Source organism: Salmo salar, chromosome ssa17, assembly GCF_905237065.1.
Source record: "Salmo salar chromosome ssa17, Ssal_v3.1, whole genome shotgun sequence".
Classification (NCBI taxonomy): domain Eukaryota; kingdom Metazoa; phylum Chordata; class Actinopteri; order Salmoniformes; family Salmonidae; genus Salmo; species Salmo salar.
The window spans coordinates 17127277-17147520 of record NC_059458.1 but is presented as its reverse complement, the minus strand read 5'-3'; the positions used below and the strand labels follow the sequence as shown (position 1 = coordinate 17147520).

General features: G+C 42.0%; 2 protein-coding genes across 11 annotated transcripts in view; one reads left to right on the top strand and one right to left on the bottom strand.

Annotated features, from left to right (window-relative positions):
- LOC106575289 (neuronal membrane glycoprotein M6-b) overlaps positions 1–11303 on the top strand; it is a 35166-nt gene extending 23863 nt beyond the window's left edge. For 2 of the 4 annotated variants that reach the window (XM_014151725.2, XM_014151723.2), the window contains exons 2-7: positions 3924–4110; positions 4302–4461; positions 5175–5343; positions 5883–5956; positions 6234–6299; positions 8130–11303. In XM_014151725.2, coding sequence (XP_014007200.1) covers positions 3924–4110; positions 4302–4461; positions 5175–5343; positions 5883–5956; positions 6234–6299; positions 8130–8273 — 800 coding nt within the window. In that variant the 3' untranslated portion in view covers positions 8274–11303. Of the gene's footprint in view, positions 1–3510; positions 3551–3923; positions 4111–4301; positions 4462–5174; positions 5344–5882; positions 5957–6233; positions 6300–7019; positions 7827–8129 lie in introns of those variants that run through there. The other 2 variants (XM_045698899.1, XM_014151724.2) reach the window with 2 other exon arrangements.
- Positions 11304–13638: 2335 nt separating this feature from the next.
- LOC106575287 (ras-related protein Rab-9A) lies at positions 13639–20095 on the bottom strand. Of its 7 annotated transcripts, none has more exons than XM_045698895.1 (3): positions 20071–20095; positions 16673–16710; positions 13639–16131 (listed from the first exon to the last, which is right to left on the bottom strand). In XM_045698895.1, exon 3 carries the CDS (start codon positions 16058–16060, stop codon positions 15455–15457), a length of 606 nt encoding a protein of 201 aa, XP_045554851.1. In that variant the 5' UTR covers positions 16061–16131; positions 16673–16710; positions 20071–20095; the 3' UTR covers positions 13639–15454. The 7 variants fall into 7 exon arrangements, with proteins under 7 accessions (XP_045554851.1, XP_045554852.1, XP_014007195.1 ...); XM_045698896.1 differs by lacking the exon at positions 20071–20095 and adding an exon at positions 18754–19359 and having other exon boundaries at positions 13639–16127; XM_014151720.2 differs by lacking the exon at positions 20071–20095 and adding an exon at positions 18754–19083.
- Between the last annotated feature and the right edge of the window lie 149 nt (positions 20096–20244).

The window sequence follows — 20244 nt, the reverse complement described above, 5'->3', positions numbered from 1 at the left end:
AGTGCTCAGACCCCTTTTGGACCACGCACATTCTCCTCTACCTGTTCAGCCTCACTTTGCTTGAACCACGTTCAGACCATGCTCAGGTTGAGGTTGAGAGTCATGTCCCCATTCCTGAACCCTCTGCTCTGAACCCCGAGGGAGAGTTCACGTCCTTCTGCTGTGTACGCGTGGGAAGGGAAGCGAGGAGCCGTGGAGGGATGTAGTCAGCTAGCTACAGGCCCTGCTCAACTGGGTCGTGGGTAACATGCTGCCATGGCAACCACTATTCACTGGCCCCCGGGCCAAAAAATGCTCTTTGCTTACTCTCTCTCTCTCGTTCTCACTTCATCTTACATGTTCTCTCTCTCTCCCATTTGCTTCCTCTCTCTCTGTCTATCTCTGTTTTTCTCTCTCCATCTTGCTTTCTCTCTCTCTGCCCCATTCGCTATCTCTCTCTCTCTCTCTCTCTCTCTCTCTCTCTCTGGCATCACAAAGCAGTGGGCTGAACTTCTTGACAGCAGAACCACTGTACTGAAAGAGGTTGGTGAGAGAGCCCTTGGAGGGCCTTGCTATTCTCTCGCTGCTGGCAGAAAAATAGGCCACAAACGAAAGACAGTTTCCTATTTGGCCACTGTAATTCTCCAACTAAGCCTCATAGGCTCCCATACTTCACCAAACGCAAAGGCTATACTTAAGCAATAAGGCCCGGGGGGGTGTGGTATATGGCCAAGGGCTGTTCTTATGCACAACGCAACACGTAGAGCCTGGATACAGCCCTTAGCCATGGTATACTGGCCATATATCACAAACCCCCGACGTGCCTTATTGCTATTATAAACTGGTTATCAATGTAATTACAGAAGTAAAAATAAATGTTTTGTTATACCCGGCTGTCAGCCAATCAGCATTCATGCCTCGAACCACCCAGTTTATAATCGTAAATATACCCATAGTATTTCATACTCTGTCATTCTGAATGGGTTTAAGATTGGTTTTATTATAGTGTCAAATTCCACCCAAACAACATGGGAATCATTGAAGGTGGAGAACTAGACATAACCTTGTGTCTGGTCTGAGGCCTCTGTCTATATTTCTACTGGGTATACAGACATATAGCCTTGTGCCAGCTCTACTGGGGCCCTGTAGTTCTCATATTTCACCCCAGAGAGAGCAGGGCAGAGTGAGAGAGATGGACTCGAACTCGCTCTGTCACCTAAATTCTCCTCTAATGAATAGCCCATCGATTTCCGTTCTGCTCCGCCGCGGCCGTCCGCTCATGCCTTTCTGTTTCCCATTAGTGCACTTTAACTGTGATGATAAACGCTCAGCTCAGCTGGCATCGCCACAAGCAGCCGAGCCCCGGATGAGGCCCCTCGTTTAAAGCAGGAAGTGTAGTAGTAGTGGAACATTCCATTTGACAAGGGGGCACAAGACTCAGGGGGGGCCCGACCTGTTTGTCCAATTTCGACAAACCCCCTTTGAGTTCTGGTCGTTTAGCCACGTTCTCTGCTGAGATGGTAGGGTAGTTAGAGTAGTTAGTGCCCCATTCACATCCATCTATGCCTTGCCTTGGTACTTCATTAACATTAATAGGATAGAGATCCATTATGCAACGCTTGCTCCGTCTTCGTACTCTTATGCAACCAACTAACGCCTCATCTTGGAGTTTCAGCTTCTCGCTCAGCAGCAGCTGCCTCCTAGGTTTAACCCTTTGTGTTTTCTGGATAAGCCAACCTTAGTGTTGTCTGGAAGTATTCTGTAGAACTCTTATTATGCAACGCTTGCTCCGTCTTCGTACTCTTATGCAAACTACTAACGCCTCATCTTGGAGTGTCAGCTTCTCGCTCAGCAGCAGCTGCCTCCTAGGTTTAACCCTTTGTGTTTTCTGGATAAGCCAACCTTAGTGCGGTCTGGAAGTATTCTGTAGAACTCTTATCTCAACGCCTGTAACAAACTGTTCATATCCAGTTGACGTTGAAGTCCAAGGTCCTGTGAATCGTCAGTTGGAAGCAACACTAATGAGGGCGACTAAGTGCTTTGCCTGATATTATGGGATTCCATTGATGTTGGCATGTGGATGTCATTAACAGTCAACTCTGTCACCCGTCACTATAGAAACGGAATAGCCTATAGGCCCCTTCTATTCAGTCGAGGTCTGTCCCGACATTCATTTCAGCCTCATAAATTGAATTTGAAAAAATAAACTATGGGTACATCCTCCAAAATGGAAAACATAAAATCACAATGGATTTGTTTATTTTGAGGAATAACTAAAAGAAAGAGCCATTACACTCCTGAAGAAATTTGCCGGTCTGTAATTAGTGTGAGAGATGCCAATTGGAGCAGGTTGTCATGGAAACAGTGGCACATGTAAGGGAGTGCAAAATCTTCCCAGAGTAACTTCCCACATTTGCAATGCAGAGCTATATATAACGCGCAGTTACATAAGCCTTAACACTTGTCTTCAATGCAATGTTTTTTTTCTAATTTTTCATTCCTTCGTTCTCTTTTCCCCTCTAACAACACTGCTGTTGCCTCCTCCGAGGAACCAGCAACCATAGCACTGCCAAACCCGCTCCACTGCCTCCCACAATGGTCCTTCATTACAACCTTGCCCGTAACTCTTTGTGAGCTTATCACTGTGCACTGCCAATGCGACGTCAGATTTAATGGTCTTGAAACAAAACAAAAAGAGTAGAAGTCATGGCTACACTATAGAGTTTTGGTTTTGTAGCTGCCATAGGCAAAGCATTGTACCGTTGACTCACCATATGACACAATATTATTTAATATAGCATACCCCTCATAACTCTCTTATCCTGCCTTTGTTGAACTAGTAGTGTCCATTAGATGGTATGACTGGGTGCTGTGCACAGAGGACTGGTCAGGGATCTAGTCTAGCAATGCGTGAAGTCAAAGGTTAATGATAGAATCTCGTGGTGTTAGCACTGGTTAGCATTGGTTCTGTATACGTTCTATGAACGTCCAATAGGAGATCTGACCACTCTGTGTGCTTGGGGAGGATTTGACCTATCGGCAGTTCCACACATCTGGGTGGTATTCATTAGGGCACACCATAGGAAAACGCGTTTCAGCGGAAAACAAAAACAAGCTGAAAATGAAAGCAAGTTCAGGTAGTCCCTCCCCGTTTGTCTGTTTTCTTCCGTTTGGTGCCTAATGAACACGGCCCAGGTCTGTTTGCCTGTGGCCCAGAAACCACCGCTCTGGCAATAAGTAGCAATCATTTATTTAGAATTAAATTTGTGCATTATTTATGCCATTGGTTAAAAGAGATTAATTTAGAATTAGACAGTGCATTATTCATGCCATTGGTCAAAAGTGCTTTGTGTATGTTTCTCTATGAAGTAAAAGGAAAGGGATTTTTTTTGGGGGGGGGAGTAGAGAGGAAGATAGGAGCTTGTACTACGGAGCACATGTAATATTTAACACTCCTGGGTGCTAGAGCGTGTCAATTCTAACTGGGAAAGTTGCAATGATGAAGTGAAAATGGTTCCGGTATGGTAAGGTGGATGAAGAGAAGACATGTTGTGGCTCTTGGTTGGAGACAGTGAGACTACTGTATCTGTCAACTTTACTGTAAATGTGACTTGGTTGTTTCTGTCAAAGCATTGTTTACTCCACACAGGTTAGCAAGAATGCTAATCCTCAAGGGTTTCAGGCTACAGGCTACATGTCAGATATGACATGGGCTGCTAAATGGGATCACATTTAGCATTTATGAATTCACTAATTCCTGATTAATTAAGTAGTGACGGTTGCTCTCCAGGACAAAAACATACATAGTATAGTTCCAATGTATGCCTACATTATAATGTAGCAAGAGGTTGAGTTATAGGCTAATGTAGCTCAACAACAAAAAACATTGACCAGCTGTGTAGTTATTTGCTCCTAAGCAAGGTGCTCTCTGTCTCCTCCTGCAGGTTGCTTCGAATGCTGCATCAAGTGTCTGGGCGGCGTGCCCTACGCCTCGCTGGTGGCCACCATCCTCTGTTTCTCCGGCGTGGCTCTGTTCTGCGGGTGTGGTCACGTGGCGCTGACCGGCACACTGACCATGCTGGAGAACCACTTCTCCCAGATCACCACTGACCACGCCACCCTCACCATCGTGTAAGTTGTGTGTGTGTGTGTGGTGGGGGGCGGTAGAGTGTGTGTGTGAGAGAAAGGGAACTTATTTTCTCTGTTGTATCTCCTATATGTTTTTACCTGTATGTCAACCTTTACAGTTTGTAAAGGTATATGTCTTTGAACAAGTCTTATCCAGGTTATTCGATATGAATGGACTGTGTCTCTCCGAGCAGGATCCAGACCATGCAGTACGTCATCTATGGCATCGCCTCCTTCTTCTTTGTTTATGGGATCATCCTGCTGGCTGAGGGCTTCTACACCACCAGCGCCGTTAAGAAGGAGCTGCAGAGCCAGTTCAAGACCACCGTGTGTGGCCGCTGCATCACAGCTACGGTGAGACATGAATACACACACACCCCCATACGGTCACACACAAATACGGTCACACATACATGCATACATATACACACACACACACACACACACACACACACACACATTGCACTAATGAATACATGTATACACACACATATACAGTCACGTGCATGCATACATGCGCACACACGTACAACCGCACACATGACGTTCATGATGTGCATGCATTTACACACATACAGCTGTACACACACACCCTGGAGGGTAACTGTTTGTGCTCTCTAGCCTGATTAGTGTAATTGCTGCAGATGTTCAGTAACATCAGCCTTTAAGGCTGCTATGAGGACGGTTTTATTCTCCTGAGTGTCGTCAAGCTAACGTCGGATGAAACTTTTTTTCCCCACCCTTCTAACCAGTATTGTGTCATGTATCAGGGCAATGTGGATGACGATATGGTGATGAAGATGATGACGAGCTTGGTTCTAAATATCCTCTGTCGTTAGGGGACGTCGTACTGATGGATGTTATTACATCCACAGTGTTATTACATCCACAGTGTTATTACATCGTACAGTGTTATGTTAGGTATAGCAGTAGATTTCAATGTCAAGGTTGATGATGAGCAGATGTTATTGCGGGTGTTGCGAAATGCTTATATGGTGACGATGACGATAACGATGGGGATTACGACGAGGATGATTATGTCACTAACTCCTCTCCCTCTTCATCAGTTTGTGTTCCTTACGTATATCCTGGGCCTGGCCTTCCTGGGGATCTTTGGCTTCTCAGCCATTCCCGTCTTCCTCTTCTACAACATGTGGACTACCTGTGCTGCCATGAAGTCCCCCATGGCCAACATCACCGATCCCGACACCATCTGTGTGGACGTCAGGCAGTACGGTGAGTGTCACTCAGTAACACACACACACTGGTCCGTGTAATAACATTTCAACCTGGTTGGAGTATGGAGTATGACCCATGTTCATATGAAGGCCATTCTGCCTATAGCATCCAGCAGAACACGTCCGTGTATAGATTCGCCACATCACGATATAGCCTTGCATAAGGGCCTAATGCAAGGAGTGTGACGTACGTCCACTTGGAGGTGGTAGGATGTATCTTATCAACAGTATGCCTTCGCTACAGGTGCTGTGAACACTTAGCCTTTACATGTCAATATCTATAGGGTGTTTAAGTCATTTACTGCATCGACATCTATATCGTGTTTATAACTATTACCATCACCCTGAAGCAGTGCGTCATCACCATCTGTCCACTTTAATGGCAGATGGTATAAACAGTTAACCTTTACTATCACATGTGGTCAAATCAACTGGTTTTTCCAACAAATGTTGTGCAAGTGAAGTGATTAACCACTCTGCGCTGAATAGGGCCTGTCTGTTGGTCCTAACCGATATCTCTTGTTCCTGATCGTCTAGGTATTATTCCATGGAATGCGACACCCGGCAAAGCCTGCGGATCTACACTAGGAGACATCTGTAGCACCAGCGAGGTGAGAACGGCAACCCCCTCCTCCTCCTCCTGTAAATCTTTATGCACATCATATGAACCTTCATGAACCTCATATAATAGGAATATCATATAAACCTTCCTATTCAATACTTATTTATTTTTGTTGTTGAAAAAAAACATGTTTTATACATTTGTCAAAGGCGCAAAAATATTCTTCATCACTGTACTGTAATTATACTGATTGTGGAAAGGACATATTTTATGAGTGTCAATCAAAGTATCATCACTAACCAGAGATCGGTCTCCATGTTTTCCAGTTCTACCTGTCTTTCCACCTGTACATTGTTGCGTGTGCTGGGGCAGGCGCCACCCTCATTGCATTGGTAAGCTTTGGATGCCCTATATCCCGAATTCCCCATGTTTGAATCATTTGCATGCGTTGCCATGGTACACTGATCTGTTGCCATGGTAATCCCTCCTCCACGCTTCATGGTTCTGACTCAGTTTTCCTGAGGGTGTAAGTCTGCCCTATAGCTTCTGGCTGGACACACACTGACATAGGCCAGATCAAAGAGCTCCTGGCTAAAACACATTTACTTTGTGGCCAATGGAGAGGAATGCCTCACAAGACTCTGACCATACAGTATTTTGTACCAGAGATGATAGAACAAGACCGATATGTCTTCATAGGTGGAGCTAATGATTTGTACATCATTTTTTTTTTGCAAATAATTAAGTTGTTTTATCCAATCAGTGTAGTTGTCATTATGTGATGGCTAGTTGAACTCCGCTGAACTCAGTAATGGGGTCATGAGGCCATGCTCTCCACTGAGGCAACAGGGCTTAAGGCCTTTCAGCTACTCTACCAAACTTGGATTGCTCATTAGTGGGTGTGAGAAGATTCAGCACATAGACTGCCATCTGAAATTGTGTGCGCTGTGGCAGTCTAACTTTGTTTATAGATGTTGGTCTATGCAATATGAAGGTACAGTACTGCACAATCTAGCCAGATGCCACTCAAGAGCAGCACTGGCCTCCCAAAGGCCTCCTGGTCATTGACTTTGTTTCTCACCCCACTCTGTCTTCTAATCTATCCCTCCCAGCTGATCTACATGATGGCCACCACGTATAACTACGCTGTTCTCAAGTTTATGAGCCACGGCAACCGCTGCTCCACAAAGTTCTCCGAGCCGTATTAGAGAGCGAGAGAATGAGAGAAGAGAGAGAAATGATAGAAAGTGAGAGAGCAAAAAAAGAAAGCTAGTTAAAAAGGAAGAAAGAAAGATGAAGAGAAAGAAAGACAGAGAGGGTGGGTGGGTGGGGAGGAGAGTATGTACTGCAGCACGTAGAGAAACGTACATGACTGTTAACGTAATACAGATAGATCTATGTGTCTTTGCTTCCAACCCTATTGCAACACATGCCTTTAAACCACACTGAGGGGACTAGTGAGTGCATGATTAGCGAACATGGCTGAGGTCCCTCACATTCTCTCTCCAGACAGGATATGTGCCTAGAAGTACTGATCCAGTACAATAGGAGTACAGTACCATGTGGGACCACCAGTCAAGGCTATGGCGAGGTTGACCAGTTCATTCAAGTAGAGCAGGCACATAGCATTGAGGACGGATAGATTATCAATAAAAAGGGACAGCGCCAGTGTAAGAAGGGAATATTTGTGTTGCTGTATCTAGCTTCAGATTACTACAATATTCTGTAGTTATTCTAATCAAAGGATATAGTTTTCTTCTCAATGAGACTTTAATATCTTTCCCCCAAATTCTAACTGTCTAGCTTGAAGTTAGTCTTTTTTTAGCCTGTTTAGGCTAGTCTCTTTTTTGTGATATTTGTTATGAAAGACGTTGTGCCTTTTTAGTTTATGCAAAATAAACATAAAATGTGAAGGAAAACCAAGACCATTGTCCTCTCTTTTTAGGATAGTGACTGTTTTGAGAAAATTAATCCCCACTGACTTGGTTTTCTGTCATTTACTAATACTAACCTAGCCAACCTAACCAAAACATACTGACATTGTACAGTAGAAATGCTAATGTGTCTCGTTTGACATCTGGTAGACTGGTCAACATGATATGTATCTTCTACTCATATAGCTCGCTTTGGCTAACTAACCCTCTCACTGGCCATCATCCTATGCACTTTCCCTACCTCCCTCCCTCCCTCCCTCTGTTCTCTCTCCCCCTCCCCCCACACAGATCCACTATCTGATGATCCTGTCGGCGAACTGGGCCTACCTGAGGAGCGCCTGCAACCAGAACGAGTACCAGGACATCAAGACAAAGGACGACGACGTGGAGGAGGGTGGCTCCAAGGAGGGTCTCAACTCCTCTTACTCATAAGAACCGGCCGACCACCCCTTCACACACTTCCTCACACCTAACCTCCAACCCCCTTCTGAGTAAAACCAACACCTGGGTCTCCTTCACTATGGGCGGTGTTCTGACTTGAGATATGTTCACTCAACTCAAATATTCACACGTTGGCTACATTTACACAGGGAGCACAATTCTGATATTTTTTTCCACTAATTGGTCCTTTGACCAATCATATCTTTTCACATCAATTCTTTTTCAGAGCTTATCTGATTGGTCAAAAGACCAATTAGTGAACAAAATATCAGAATTGGACTGCCTGTGTAAATGAAATGCAGCCCATGTCTTCCATTAACATCAATTGACAATTTAAGCGAAAGTCTGAGTTGAGCACACTTTTCTCAAATCTGAATCAGGTCCTTTGTCCAAATGGGAGCAAACGTTTTCAAATGGAACAGGTATATGAGAAGTTCCTATTGGATGAGCTCAGGTTAGGTGGTACCTCTTCCTGTTTGCAAACGTTTGCTCTCGATTGGACCGTTACTGAGCGCAACCCTGCTGCCATAGCCTAACTGCTCTGAGCCAATCACAGCACAGCACTAACACAGCTCCTAATAACCGCCTAACAACAAGGTCACTGTCTGCACAACTCCTGAGGAAGCGTGCCACAAAATGTCCTGGTTTTTTGGTGTTTTATATATATGAATATATTGTGTGAATGTGTATGTATGAATGTTTTTTTTTTTTTTTATACTACTTCAAAGTATGACAGGTTTACTATTATTATATTTATCTGGTCTTCTCTTATTTCTGGTATTTTTCTCCTTTGGTTATCTTATCGCAACCCTGTTTTACCTGATTTAGTTTTTTGCTTTTTTAATGGTAATGCTTGTATCAAAAATATAAAAAAGTAAAGTAGAATTACAAAACCCATGTATACATTACATACACAGCATCTCAGGGTGCCTCTCATAGAAAATATTCCTACTATTACGTTAACTTTCCCAATCCTTTATTGACATCCAGCAATTTCTGTTAAGTAATTCTTCATTTTGGCCAGAGGAGAAAAAGGTGTGCTGTACCCTAACCGGATTGGACACATTCACTAATGTGACTGTTGGCCCAAAGCAGCAGTTCTGTCAGCAGCTGTCTGCAGTGTTAACACATTACCTTGACCTGCAGGTGAACCTCTAGCCTGGTCCCAGATCTGTTTGTGCTGTTTTGCCAACTCCTATGGTCATTGTCGTGTTATTATGACCATAGGAATTGGCAAGACAGCACAGACTGATCTGGGACCAGGCTAGTGAACCTCCACCTAGCCCTCTGTATGGCAGGTTTTCTCTGGAAACGGCCTTGCTTCTAAACCCACAGGACAAACCAACACTCAAGGTCAAATTGCCTTGTTCTGTTTGTAAGTGATACATTATACATACCTCAGATACTAAACCAAAATAAAAACTCCACTAGCCTGGTCCCAGATCTTTTTGTGCTTTATAGCTCCTATGTTTGCCATGATAATGACCATAGGAGTTGGCAAGACAGCACAAATAGCTCTGGGACCAGGCTAACACTTCACTGATTAAGCACACACTTGTTACAAGGCAAGGCCACAGCTGAAGTGAACATAACAAAAGGCCCAATGTTTGTTAATTGTACACAACTGTGAAGGGTGGTTTTCTTTCTCCTCCCGGTTTTTGGAATCATACATTCACTTTCCTCAAGACACGTCCACCCTTAAAGGGATGAAGTTCACCTGTAAATATATGAACCGCCCCAAAGGAAGTTCTATTGAATGACACGTCCTGAATGTGGAGAGCACGGTCAATGTTTTACCATGCTATTTTACCTTTGATTACCAATATGTAAATGTTTCCTTTTGGAGTATATGTTTAGCATCCAATTACTTGTTCTGCATTAAATATAATAGTAATGTAACATCTTTTAAAACGGTATGTTGTGAGAAGGAAGCAAATACAGAGTCATGATGGCGGTGGTGCTTGTATTGTATACATTTTAAAATGTGAAGAAAAAAAAATGTACAAAATGGTTTTCAATGTTTTTATCAGTTTTAGGCAGCTGAATCATTCCCTGTGCTAAAGTAATGAATAACTTGTCTTTGACATTATTTGTAATTATTTTACTATGGCAAGCCAAATGAAAGTGACTCATCTGTCATACTTTTAGGCCTGTTATATGAACAGATACCTTTTAGATGTTTACAATATAACAAGTCAGGAATTTTCATTTTTTTTCTCCCAGATATCATTTCATTATCATGACCTATTCTATAATAATGATCACTGAGTAGTTCAAGTGCTTCGGACTATAAGGTATCTGCATTGTAGTCTAAATTGAGTTCGTGGCATAGCCTTGTTCTGTTCAATGTTCTCTACCTACATACAATATACTCTAAATACCCCAATTCATGTTAAGTTCAAATGAATTCAAGATAAAAATGGCTGACCTCATTCAAACCAACGAGGGCTCGAAACTGTAAAGCCAATTATGTCAGAATTATCTTTTTGCAGATAGAACCTTATAGTCCTAAGCTCCCAAGTTATCTTCCTCACACCAGTGAATCGATGATTTATTTAACTTTCATATGAAAAGGCATGTCGGTATTGTCCACGTGTGCAAACGTCTAAATACTGAAAAAAAAGGACTATATTCCCATGTGTGTTATGTTTGATATAATACAGTGTGCTTTGCCACCAGGTCGATGTAGGCAAGCGCATGTTCCGTTTCATATAAGATGCGTGTCAGTCAGGGTGTGTTGTCGTTTCCTCGTTATTGCATGAAGGCAACATGACTGTGTCTTTGCAGTTTTTCAGGTGATGTGTAGTCAATCGTACTGACAAATATGGTAGGCAGCGTTTGCCCCCACTCAACTCTTTTTTGTTTTTTTGTTTTTAAAGATATCCATTGTACCTTGATGACATTGTAGACCCTGTAGTTGTTTCATTGTTTTTCTTTTTAAAGTTTTAAATAGTTATATGACTCCTGTATAGTGATGATTTTTGTAACCTTCTCTAGTAAAACCGATATTTTATCGTGAAAGAGCTGCTTTCTGTCGCTTTCTTACAAGTTTGGACTTCCTGTTAAACACACACGCAATGGGATGAATGACATATATATGCTTTGAACAAGTCAGTTGCCAAACGTTGTAAAATGTTGCAGATAGAAATGCCATTCATATTGCTGATGTGATTCCTTATTCTATGTATCAGAGAACCATGTTTGTTCTACATAGAAATAGGCTATCAGAAACATTCCAAAATGTTGCGTCCTGCTGAACGCACCCCAGCTCTCACCCTCAACCACAGTGATGGGACAACCTTGGGGTGTTGCCTTTGTAGAGTTTTGTGAGATGCTGAGTCCACCTGGTGGAAAAATGTAGCGTTGTTCATTTCCTAAAATGGTAGTCCAAAGCTATTGATTAAGACCTGGAAAGCTCCGGGGTGAAGTTTCCCCTAGGTACAGATCTAGGATCCCCCCCACACCAAATCGTAAACTTAACCATTAGTGGGGGAAATGCAAAACTGACCCAAGATCAGCATCTAGGGGCAACTTCACCCTACACCCCAAGAAGGGGGTCTGCACATTAGGATAGCAGTGTATTTGCCCTACAGTTGACCAACAATACAGTGGTCAGTGGAAGACCAAACACTCCACAGATGGAGCACATTACTTCAACATTGGTTTAAAATGGCTAACTTTTTATTTCAACACACGCAAAAACATACATTTTAAGACCATATTGATAGTGTTTCAGGTTAGTTCATGTTTTTAAAGCAAGACACTGGAACAGGACAATTTATTTTTCTTGAGCGGATGGTCAGGGGGACAGAAAATAAATTATTTTTAGACTGAAAAATGACCACAAGAAGTCGAAAGATCGAATATTTGACGAAAACATACATTTCAAACCTTGCTTACATTTGTATACGATCACATGTATCTTTATATAATGCATGGGAATACTCTGGAACACAGTTCCAAAATAAAAATCACTTGGAGCCGATTTGCCAGTGTTTTTACAGTCTTATGTCAAACACAAAATAATTATACACAGTACCAGTCAAAAGTTTGGACACACCTACTCTTTTCAAGGGTTTTTCATTATTTTTACAATTTTCTACATTGTAGAATAATGGTAAAAACGTCAAACTATGAAATAACATATGGAATCATGTAGTAACCAAAAACAAAAGTTAAAAATTCTAAATATTTTATATTTGAGATTCTTCAAAGTAGCCACCCTTTGCCTTGATGACAGCTTTGCACACTCTTGGCATTCTCTCAACCAGCTTCTTGAGGTAGTCACCTGGGATGCATTTCAATTAACAGGTGTGCCTTGTTAAAAAGTTCATTTGTGAAATTTCTTTTCTTCTTAATACGTTTGAGCCAATCAGTTGACAAGGTATGGGTGGTATACAGAAGATAACCCTATTTGGTAAAAGACCAAGTCCATATTGTGGCAAGAACAACTCAAATAAGTAAAGAGAAACAACAATCCATCATTACTTTAAGACATGAAGATCAGTCAATCCATAAAATTTCAAGAACTTCGAATGTTTCTTCAGTCGCAAAAACCATCAAGCACTATGATGAAACTGGCTCTCATGAGGACCGCCACAGGAAAGGAAGACCCAGTGTTCCCTCTGCTGCAGAGGATAAGTTCATTAGAGTTACCAGCCTCAGAAATTGCAGCCCAAATAAACGCTTCAGAGTTCAAATAACAGACACATCTCAACATCAAGGAAACTGTGAATAAGGCCTTCATGGTCAAATTGCTGTAAAGAAACCACTACTAAAGGACAATAAGAAGAAGAGACTTGCATGGGCCAAGAAACATGAGCAATGGACATTAGACCGGTGGAAATATGTCTGATGAGTCCAAATTTTTTATTCCAACCACCGTGTCTTTGTGAGATGCAGAATAGGTGAACGGATGATCTAGTTGGACCGCAGAGTGAAGGAAAAGCAGCCAACAAGTGCTCAGCATATGTGGGAACTCTTTCAAGACTGTTGGAAAGGTGGTTGAGAGAATGCCAAGTGTCCAAAGTTGTCATCAAGGCAAAGGGTAGCTACTTTGAAGAACCTCAAATATATTTTGATTAGTTTAACACTTTTTTTGGTTACTGCATGACTCCATATGTGTTATTTCATAGTTTTGATGTCTTCACTATTATTCTACAATGTAGAAAATAAAGAGAAACCCTTGAATGAGTAGGAGTGTCCAAACTTTTGACTGGTACTGTATATGCTCAGAAAACTTGGTGTGCCGCAGGCTGCCAGTTGGGGAACCCTGCTGTAGAAATGACTGGTTCGCATTTGAATACTGGTGACGTCACTGTTGTTGGGGGTCTTTTGTCAAATTACCAACGATATATATTTTTTTTTTACATAAGAACAAAAGTACAATAGGCCTACAGTTTTTAGTGTGTCATGGTTGGTCTCATTTTACAGCAAAACATAGAAACAACTGGTATGCATTTACGACTGGTTTCCTTGGGGATATAGTACACAGAACTCATGATGGCCCAAATCAGCCTATAATAACAAATTATGGCGCAATGGCCCTGGATTTGCTGCTCCATTCCTAAATGGTTAGTCCAGGTAGCATAACATTAAAAAGCCATTCATTTCCAAACTCTCCGAGAACAGTTTGGCTAGCTAATGCACTTACGTCCTGAGGCTTCGGGTGCACCAGTTCGCGTAGTGAGTGACTGTAAATACATTTAAATAAATTAAAGCTAATGTTTTTGTAGCTAAAAGACCAATCTACATGCTTCAGTGCCCTGACATTCCTAACGAACACACATTAACATGGCTATAAAAAGGCTTTTGACGGTTTATCTGGAAATTGGATGAGATTAAACATAAAGCTCTTACGGTCATTATGAATGCTGGACATACTTATGGATGTTGATGGGAGTCCATTCAACGTTGGTCTCTATAGAGCATGCGATAAAGCCAATGAACGGCTTCGAAATCACACAGCCAAAATTTGCATGGCTGGGTTGAGTGGGTTTAAAATCTAAAATCAGCCCATCAAGTGAGAATAATCAGAGAAACAGGTTTGACTGGAATTTTGTTTCCATTTGTACAATGATGTAGACTGGACAGAACCATCTGGTTTCCCCTCCAACACATACTGCAGTTCAGTCAGTCTGTGTACTGACTACTAATGTTAATACAAAATACGATTATTTTAAACAATCAACAAAATTAATATACATTTGGCACATTCAGCCCATTTAATAGATGGGATGACAATGTAGTATTTCCCATGTGGCTCAATTGGTAGAGCAGGGCGCTTGCAACGGGGGACCAGTACGGGGGACCAGTACGAAAAAGTACATAAAATGTAAGCACTCACTACTGTAAGTTGCTCTGGATAAGGGTGTCTGCTATGACTAAAATGTAAATATTTAGTCATTACTTGATTACTGGAGGACAAGCGCAGAACAAAGTAATCTCTTGTTCGTAGTAGTCACTGATAAAACACACACGCCAGCGCAAAGGAATGTAAAATAGCAGGCCCAACTATGAGCACTCCTGTGTATGATAAAACTTATATAGCCTAAGTGGGATGGGTGTGTATAATGCTATGAACAGGCTGTGTGTCCGCATGCACAAGCAGTCGGGTAAACCAAGGGAGGAGCACAGAGCAGAACGAAAGCATTAACCACAGTTAAAAAGGAGAACTTGAACCAAATGGCCGTTGGTATCATCAGTACTCAAGTTACGGCCAGAGTTGGGCAGCAGAAGTTCAAATATGCCCCTACTGTCTCTTTGAAGGCCCAGTGCAGTCAAAATTCACATTTTCGTGTATTTCATACCATATTGTATAAACAGCTGATGAAACTAACACTGTAAAACTGTGAAAAAATGTGATCAGTTTTTTTCCTGATATTTGGTGGTTGAAAATACAATCTACACAGGACATTATAATCAGCAGGTTTGCATGGACGGGAGTTTCAGCTTTCAATGATGACATCACTGTTCGGTAGATTGGTCAATAGACCAATAACAAAAACTGTTCCAAACCTCTCTTCCAATAAACAGCTAGTTTTCCCAGTCTTCGCAGAATTCTTGCTTGAGAAATAGTTTTTGGCTAAAAAGCTATTTTTGCCCATTTTAAATTGAGATAAACAGCTGCATTGGGCCTTTAAGAGTCAAATAAAGGTAATCAACCCTACATCTCAGCAGCAGGAGGCACCAGAGCGCGGCTTCCTGTGCAGGTCCACTGTGTCCGTCGGGATGAGGTGCTCCCCCCTTTCCTCCTGCGCTAGCACCCTCCTCACCGCTTCCTCAAACGCTGCCGCCACGTTGGTCGAGTCCTTGGCGCTCGTCTCAAAGTACGGGTGGCCGCCGTTGTCGCGGCACCACTGGCGGGCGTCCTCACCCGAAACCTGCCTCTCTGGCACATCCAACTTATTACCCAGGACCACGAAAGGGAACTTCTCAGGTTCCTTGACATCAGCGTAGTAGGCAAACTCCTTCTTCCAGTTGTTGAGATTGTGGAAGCTCTGGTTGTCATCCACGCTGAAGGTTAGGAGACAACAGTCGGAGCCACGGTAGAAAGGTGTCCGGAGCGAGCGGAAGCGCTCCTGGCCCGCCGTGTCCCAGATTTGGAGCGTCACGGTGCGCCCGTCCACCTCCAGCTCCTTGTTTAGGAACTCCACGCCAATGGTGTGGAAGAGATGCGTGTCAAACTTGTTGGTGACGTAGCGGTTCATGAGGGAGGACTTGCCCACGCCTCCGTCCCCAAGGAGGATCACCTTGAGCAGGGACGACTTGGCTGTCATGGCTGGGCCTGGGCTGAAGGGTTGGTGGGATAGCTGGCTGGGGGGGATGGTCTGGGAAGCAGTGCTGCTACCTGACAAATAGATGACATAGTCATTCAGTTTAATCAATCAACTGATTGATTGCTCTGTTAACAGTCTAAGAAAAGAAAATAACAAGATTAAGAAACACAGATTAACAACCTCATCTGTAGTCAGCTAAAGTCAAATCAGTCACAATGTTAAACAGTCTAGTAGTTGATATCTTATCCAATGAAGTCGTAACATTTTCCTGACGACATTAACTGTTGTAGGAGTGTGAATATTCTCAGCGTGTGTCACGTGGACAATGATCAAATGACCATCTCTTAGAGAATCACATGAGCAAAGCTGTGGCCACAGGTCACACACCACAAGAACGTTTTGTCTGCATAATGCTTGGCTTCAGAGCAGACATGATGCATTAAACACGTGGGGTGAGTTTGGCCGACTGTACAGTACAGCAGACAACTATAGGCCTAAAACGTAGTTTAGTCTACTACAATACAGTAGCACAGTAGAGTATAGAATGCATTGTGTAAGGACACAAGAAGAGACAGTGACAGTAATACATTCTTAACACATGTCATTTCTTACCGTTATGTATCAGGGCAAACCATAGCCTAATTGAGCACCTGATAGAAAAAACAGAAAGTATGATGTTAGGTTAATACCATGACAATGATGAACTATGTGAACATGTCAAAGGATTCCATGACGCGCATTTAATGAGGCCTTTAAGTTCCTGTAATTAGAGTGAATGTCTGGTATGGGTATTAAAATTCCAGGTTGTTGTAGACCTTGGTTATTAATACAGTAACACACTGAAGGGTTCAATGTCTCTGCTATTAAGCAATGACTAACATTGCAGGCTGCTGAGAAAGTAAAGACGAATGTTATCCTTAAACAAACAAAGACCCCAATTAGTCCAAGAGACTAGGTGGGTCAACCCACTTGCAATTCTATGAATTATATTTCGAGTTTTTTTAAAAAAAGAGACGAAATAGAAAATCCGATGGGTCAACCCACTTGCAATTCTATGAATTATATTTTGAGTTTTAAAAAAGAGAAGAAATAGAAAATCCGATCATCCAATTCCTAACATCCCTGTGAGACCTGTTTGAGCCCTTTCCCAGAGTGACGATTTTAACAGGGCTCCAACTGTTATCTGGTTGGTGATGAAGGGGCTTAGAATGAGTAGAGAAATATGAGCTTATCACCCCCTCAATGCCTCTCCATCACATAATCGATCAATGCCTCGTCTCTGATTGAGGCAGTGTTCAGCAGCCTCCTCAAATACTGTGACAACACTGTGCCACTAAATTCAAATGACTTGCATCACTGACCTCTAATCAATGGAGTTAACGACTTAAGAAATCTTCTCTAGCCCTCTATCCATTTCCATAATGATATAATAACATCCAAAAGGGTAGTGAAATAGGTCAGAGACACCGGTAACAGACGCACATCTTGTTAGTGAAATTGGTTAAAAGACTGCCTATTGTTAGCTGCCTCAGCCAACTACAGTGAATTTAATGTGCCGGAATATATCTGGACTAGAGAGGACACTGACTGCACCTTTGTTATGCTGCCTTTCTGCAGCTGTGGTTCACAACACACACACACACACACACACACACACACACACACACACACACACACACACACACACACACACACACACACACACACACACAGAGAGAGAGAGAGACAGAGTCATGTGCCCATATCAGCACTGGCTTTCACCGGTCACAAGATTTAAAGGGGAAGTAGGCCTACTGTTCAGGTTCGAATTTAAAAAAAATCATGTTTAAAAAAATAAAATAATGTTTGAGCATTATCAGCATGGCAATCAATGGTATGTTTTTAATATTTTTGTTACCTTTATGTAACTATGGTAATGCTCTATCTATTCAACAAAGAGCCCTATTAAAATATCCTACCAGTGATTTGTAGAACAAGACAATCTGGTCCTATCCCCAGCATTACATCCATCACCAGCCAACAGAGAACTTGGTTGGATAGAACACGCGCAGAAGCTTGGAATGTTTGTGCTTTGTTTGTTTGATGACACACTTAGATAAAAGTGAACACATATCCATCGCGAGGATATTCTGAAAATAGACGTAGGCTATAGCTCTGTGACGGGATAATATTGGAAACAAACTTGCTTTGGTAGTAGGCTGATTAGCAAGTACACAACAAGACTGTCATATGGAGTAAGTATAACGGACTCCCACGGCCTAAATAACACACAAACACTAGGAATAAAGACTGCTGGTGGATATACGCGTTCAAAACAACTGGGATCTCGGACATCGTTGACTTCAATGCGTTCAAGACAACTGAAAAAAACGAGCTCTGACTGGAGAAAAAAATCGTTTGAACTGTCATCCAACTCGGAATTACAATTCGGAAATGTGGGCATCTTTCTTAGAGCTCCGACATTCCGACCTGAAGATCACTGACTGATTTGACCTCGTTTTTTTTCAGTTCCCAGTTGTCCCGAACTGCTCGCTTGCAATGAACCACGTAGTCTGTGAGATCATGCGCGAAGCCTAAACATCAGCTGGCTTCATGTAGCTGGCTAGGCTAACTGGTAAACAAATATAATTTACATTAAATGTGAAAGTCTGAAATATCTAGCTACGAAAAGTATCAATTGGTTGCAACTGTACCTTGATGTTTATAATGTACGTCGGTGTTGCCATACCGCTCCATCCCTTTGCAAAATCCTCACGAGCGGCCGAGGTTTCCCGGGGACATGGCGCTACTGACGCTCATATGACCGATCGTTTGTCACGCCTACTGTGGGCTAAATGGATAAAGGAAGCTATTAACGTGTGTGTAATTGTGCTTTTGCCACTGAAAAAGTATAGCAGGAAATTGACATTCTAAACACTGATGCGTCATGGCTTTTTGAATGTGGCCATTGCAATGCCCATACAATTACATCTCTGGCAATATTGTGATGCCGTTACTGTAACATTCTATACAATGGGCGCTTTCCTCTGCCCAGGAGTTGCATACACATGTCAGATCTCACAACGCGATGGAAAGTTTTTTAAATATCAGCTAATTACAACATAAGGTATATCAATATTTTAGTCGATGACACAATCAATCACTCGAACACTGCACTTTGTCAAGGATAGCCAAGCCCCGTTGTGACAAGAATACGGGTTACATTAGATAGCACAACCACAAAGTCGAAATTGGCCACAAAAGTCAAAATCTTAATTTAGGTTAGGCATAACTTTAGCGGTGTAGTTAAGGTTTAGGGTTTGGTTTAAAATCAGATTTTAAGAAGATAAATGATAGTATGGGGTAAGTTGAGCCCCGGGAGAAGGTAAATTAAGCCACATACAAATGTCTGTACTGAATGAAATATTACCACTACCTTTTAAAACTATGTCTATATTTATTTCCCAAACACAATTCAACAGAATCACAAAACTTTTTATCTTTTAATAATTTTAAGCATATTTTAAGACAGGCTTAACACCTAACAAACTATTATTATTTTTTTACACTTTTAACAGACCATGCCCTGTTGTTATCTCATATGCCAGCGATAATGCCTTGCATTACGCCTGGGAAGAAAACACTTCAATTTGCTCAACGTGTCATTGGCTCAACTTACCCCAAGGCAAACATTTGACTATTTTAGCCCACACAGCTACAAGGATGCAATTTCATGCTAGGTTTAGGACCTCATATTGACACCAACTGATGTATAGAACAATCTTAAAATGATCTACTTTGGTTTAGATACAAGCATCATGAAACCTCTAACACAAATTCCTATGACTTGGTGAAAATCTTTTTTTTTTTTTTGCAAATAACTTGCTTACCACTTTTTCCATGTGGTTTCTTCCTTAACAGACTCCATGAAAGGATGGCCTCTCCCTAAATATTTGGTCAAAATATTAATTTTGTGTATGGTTTCCCTAGAAACAAGGGTGGCTCAACTTACCCCTTTTGCACAAACTTACCCCACTCTCCCCTACATTTCATTCTGCTGTACCTCAATGTACAGTATCAGCAATGGTATGCTCTTTGAAAGATATGAGAATGTGGACTTTCCACTTGATAACATTTATCCATTGTAATATTATTAGTGTGGGACTGGGCAGAAAAGCCTGCACACACAATGTATCAAACAGTGT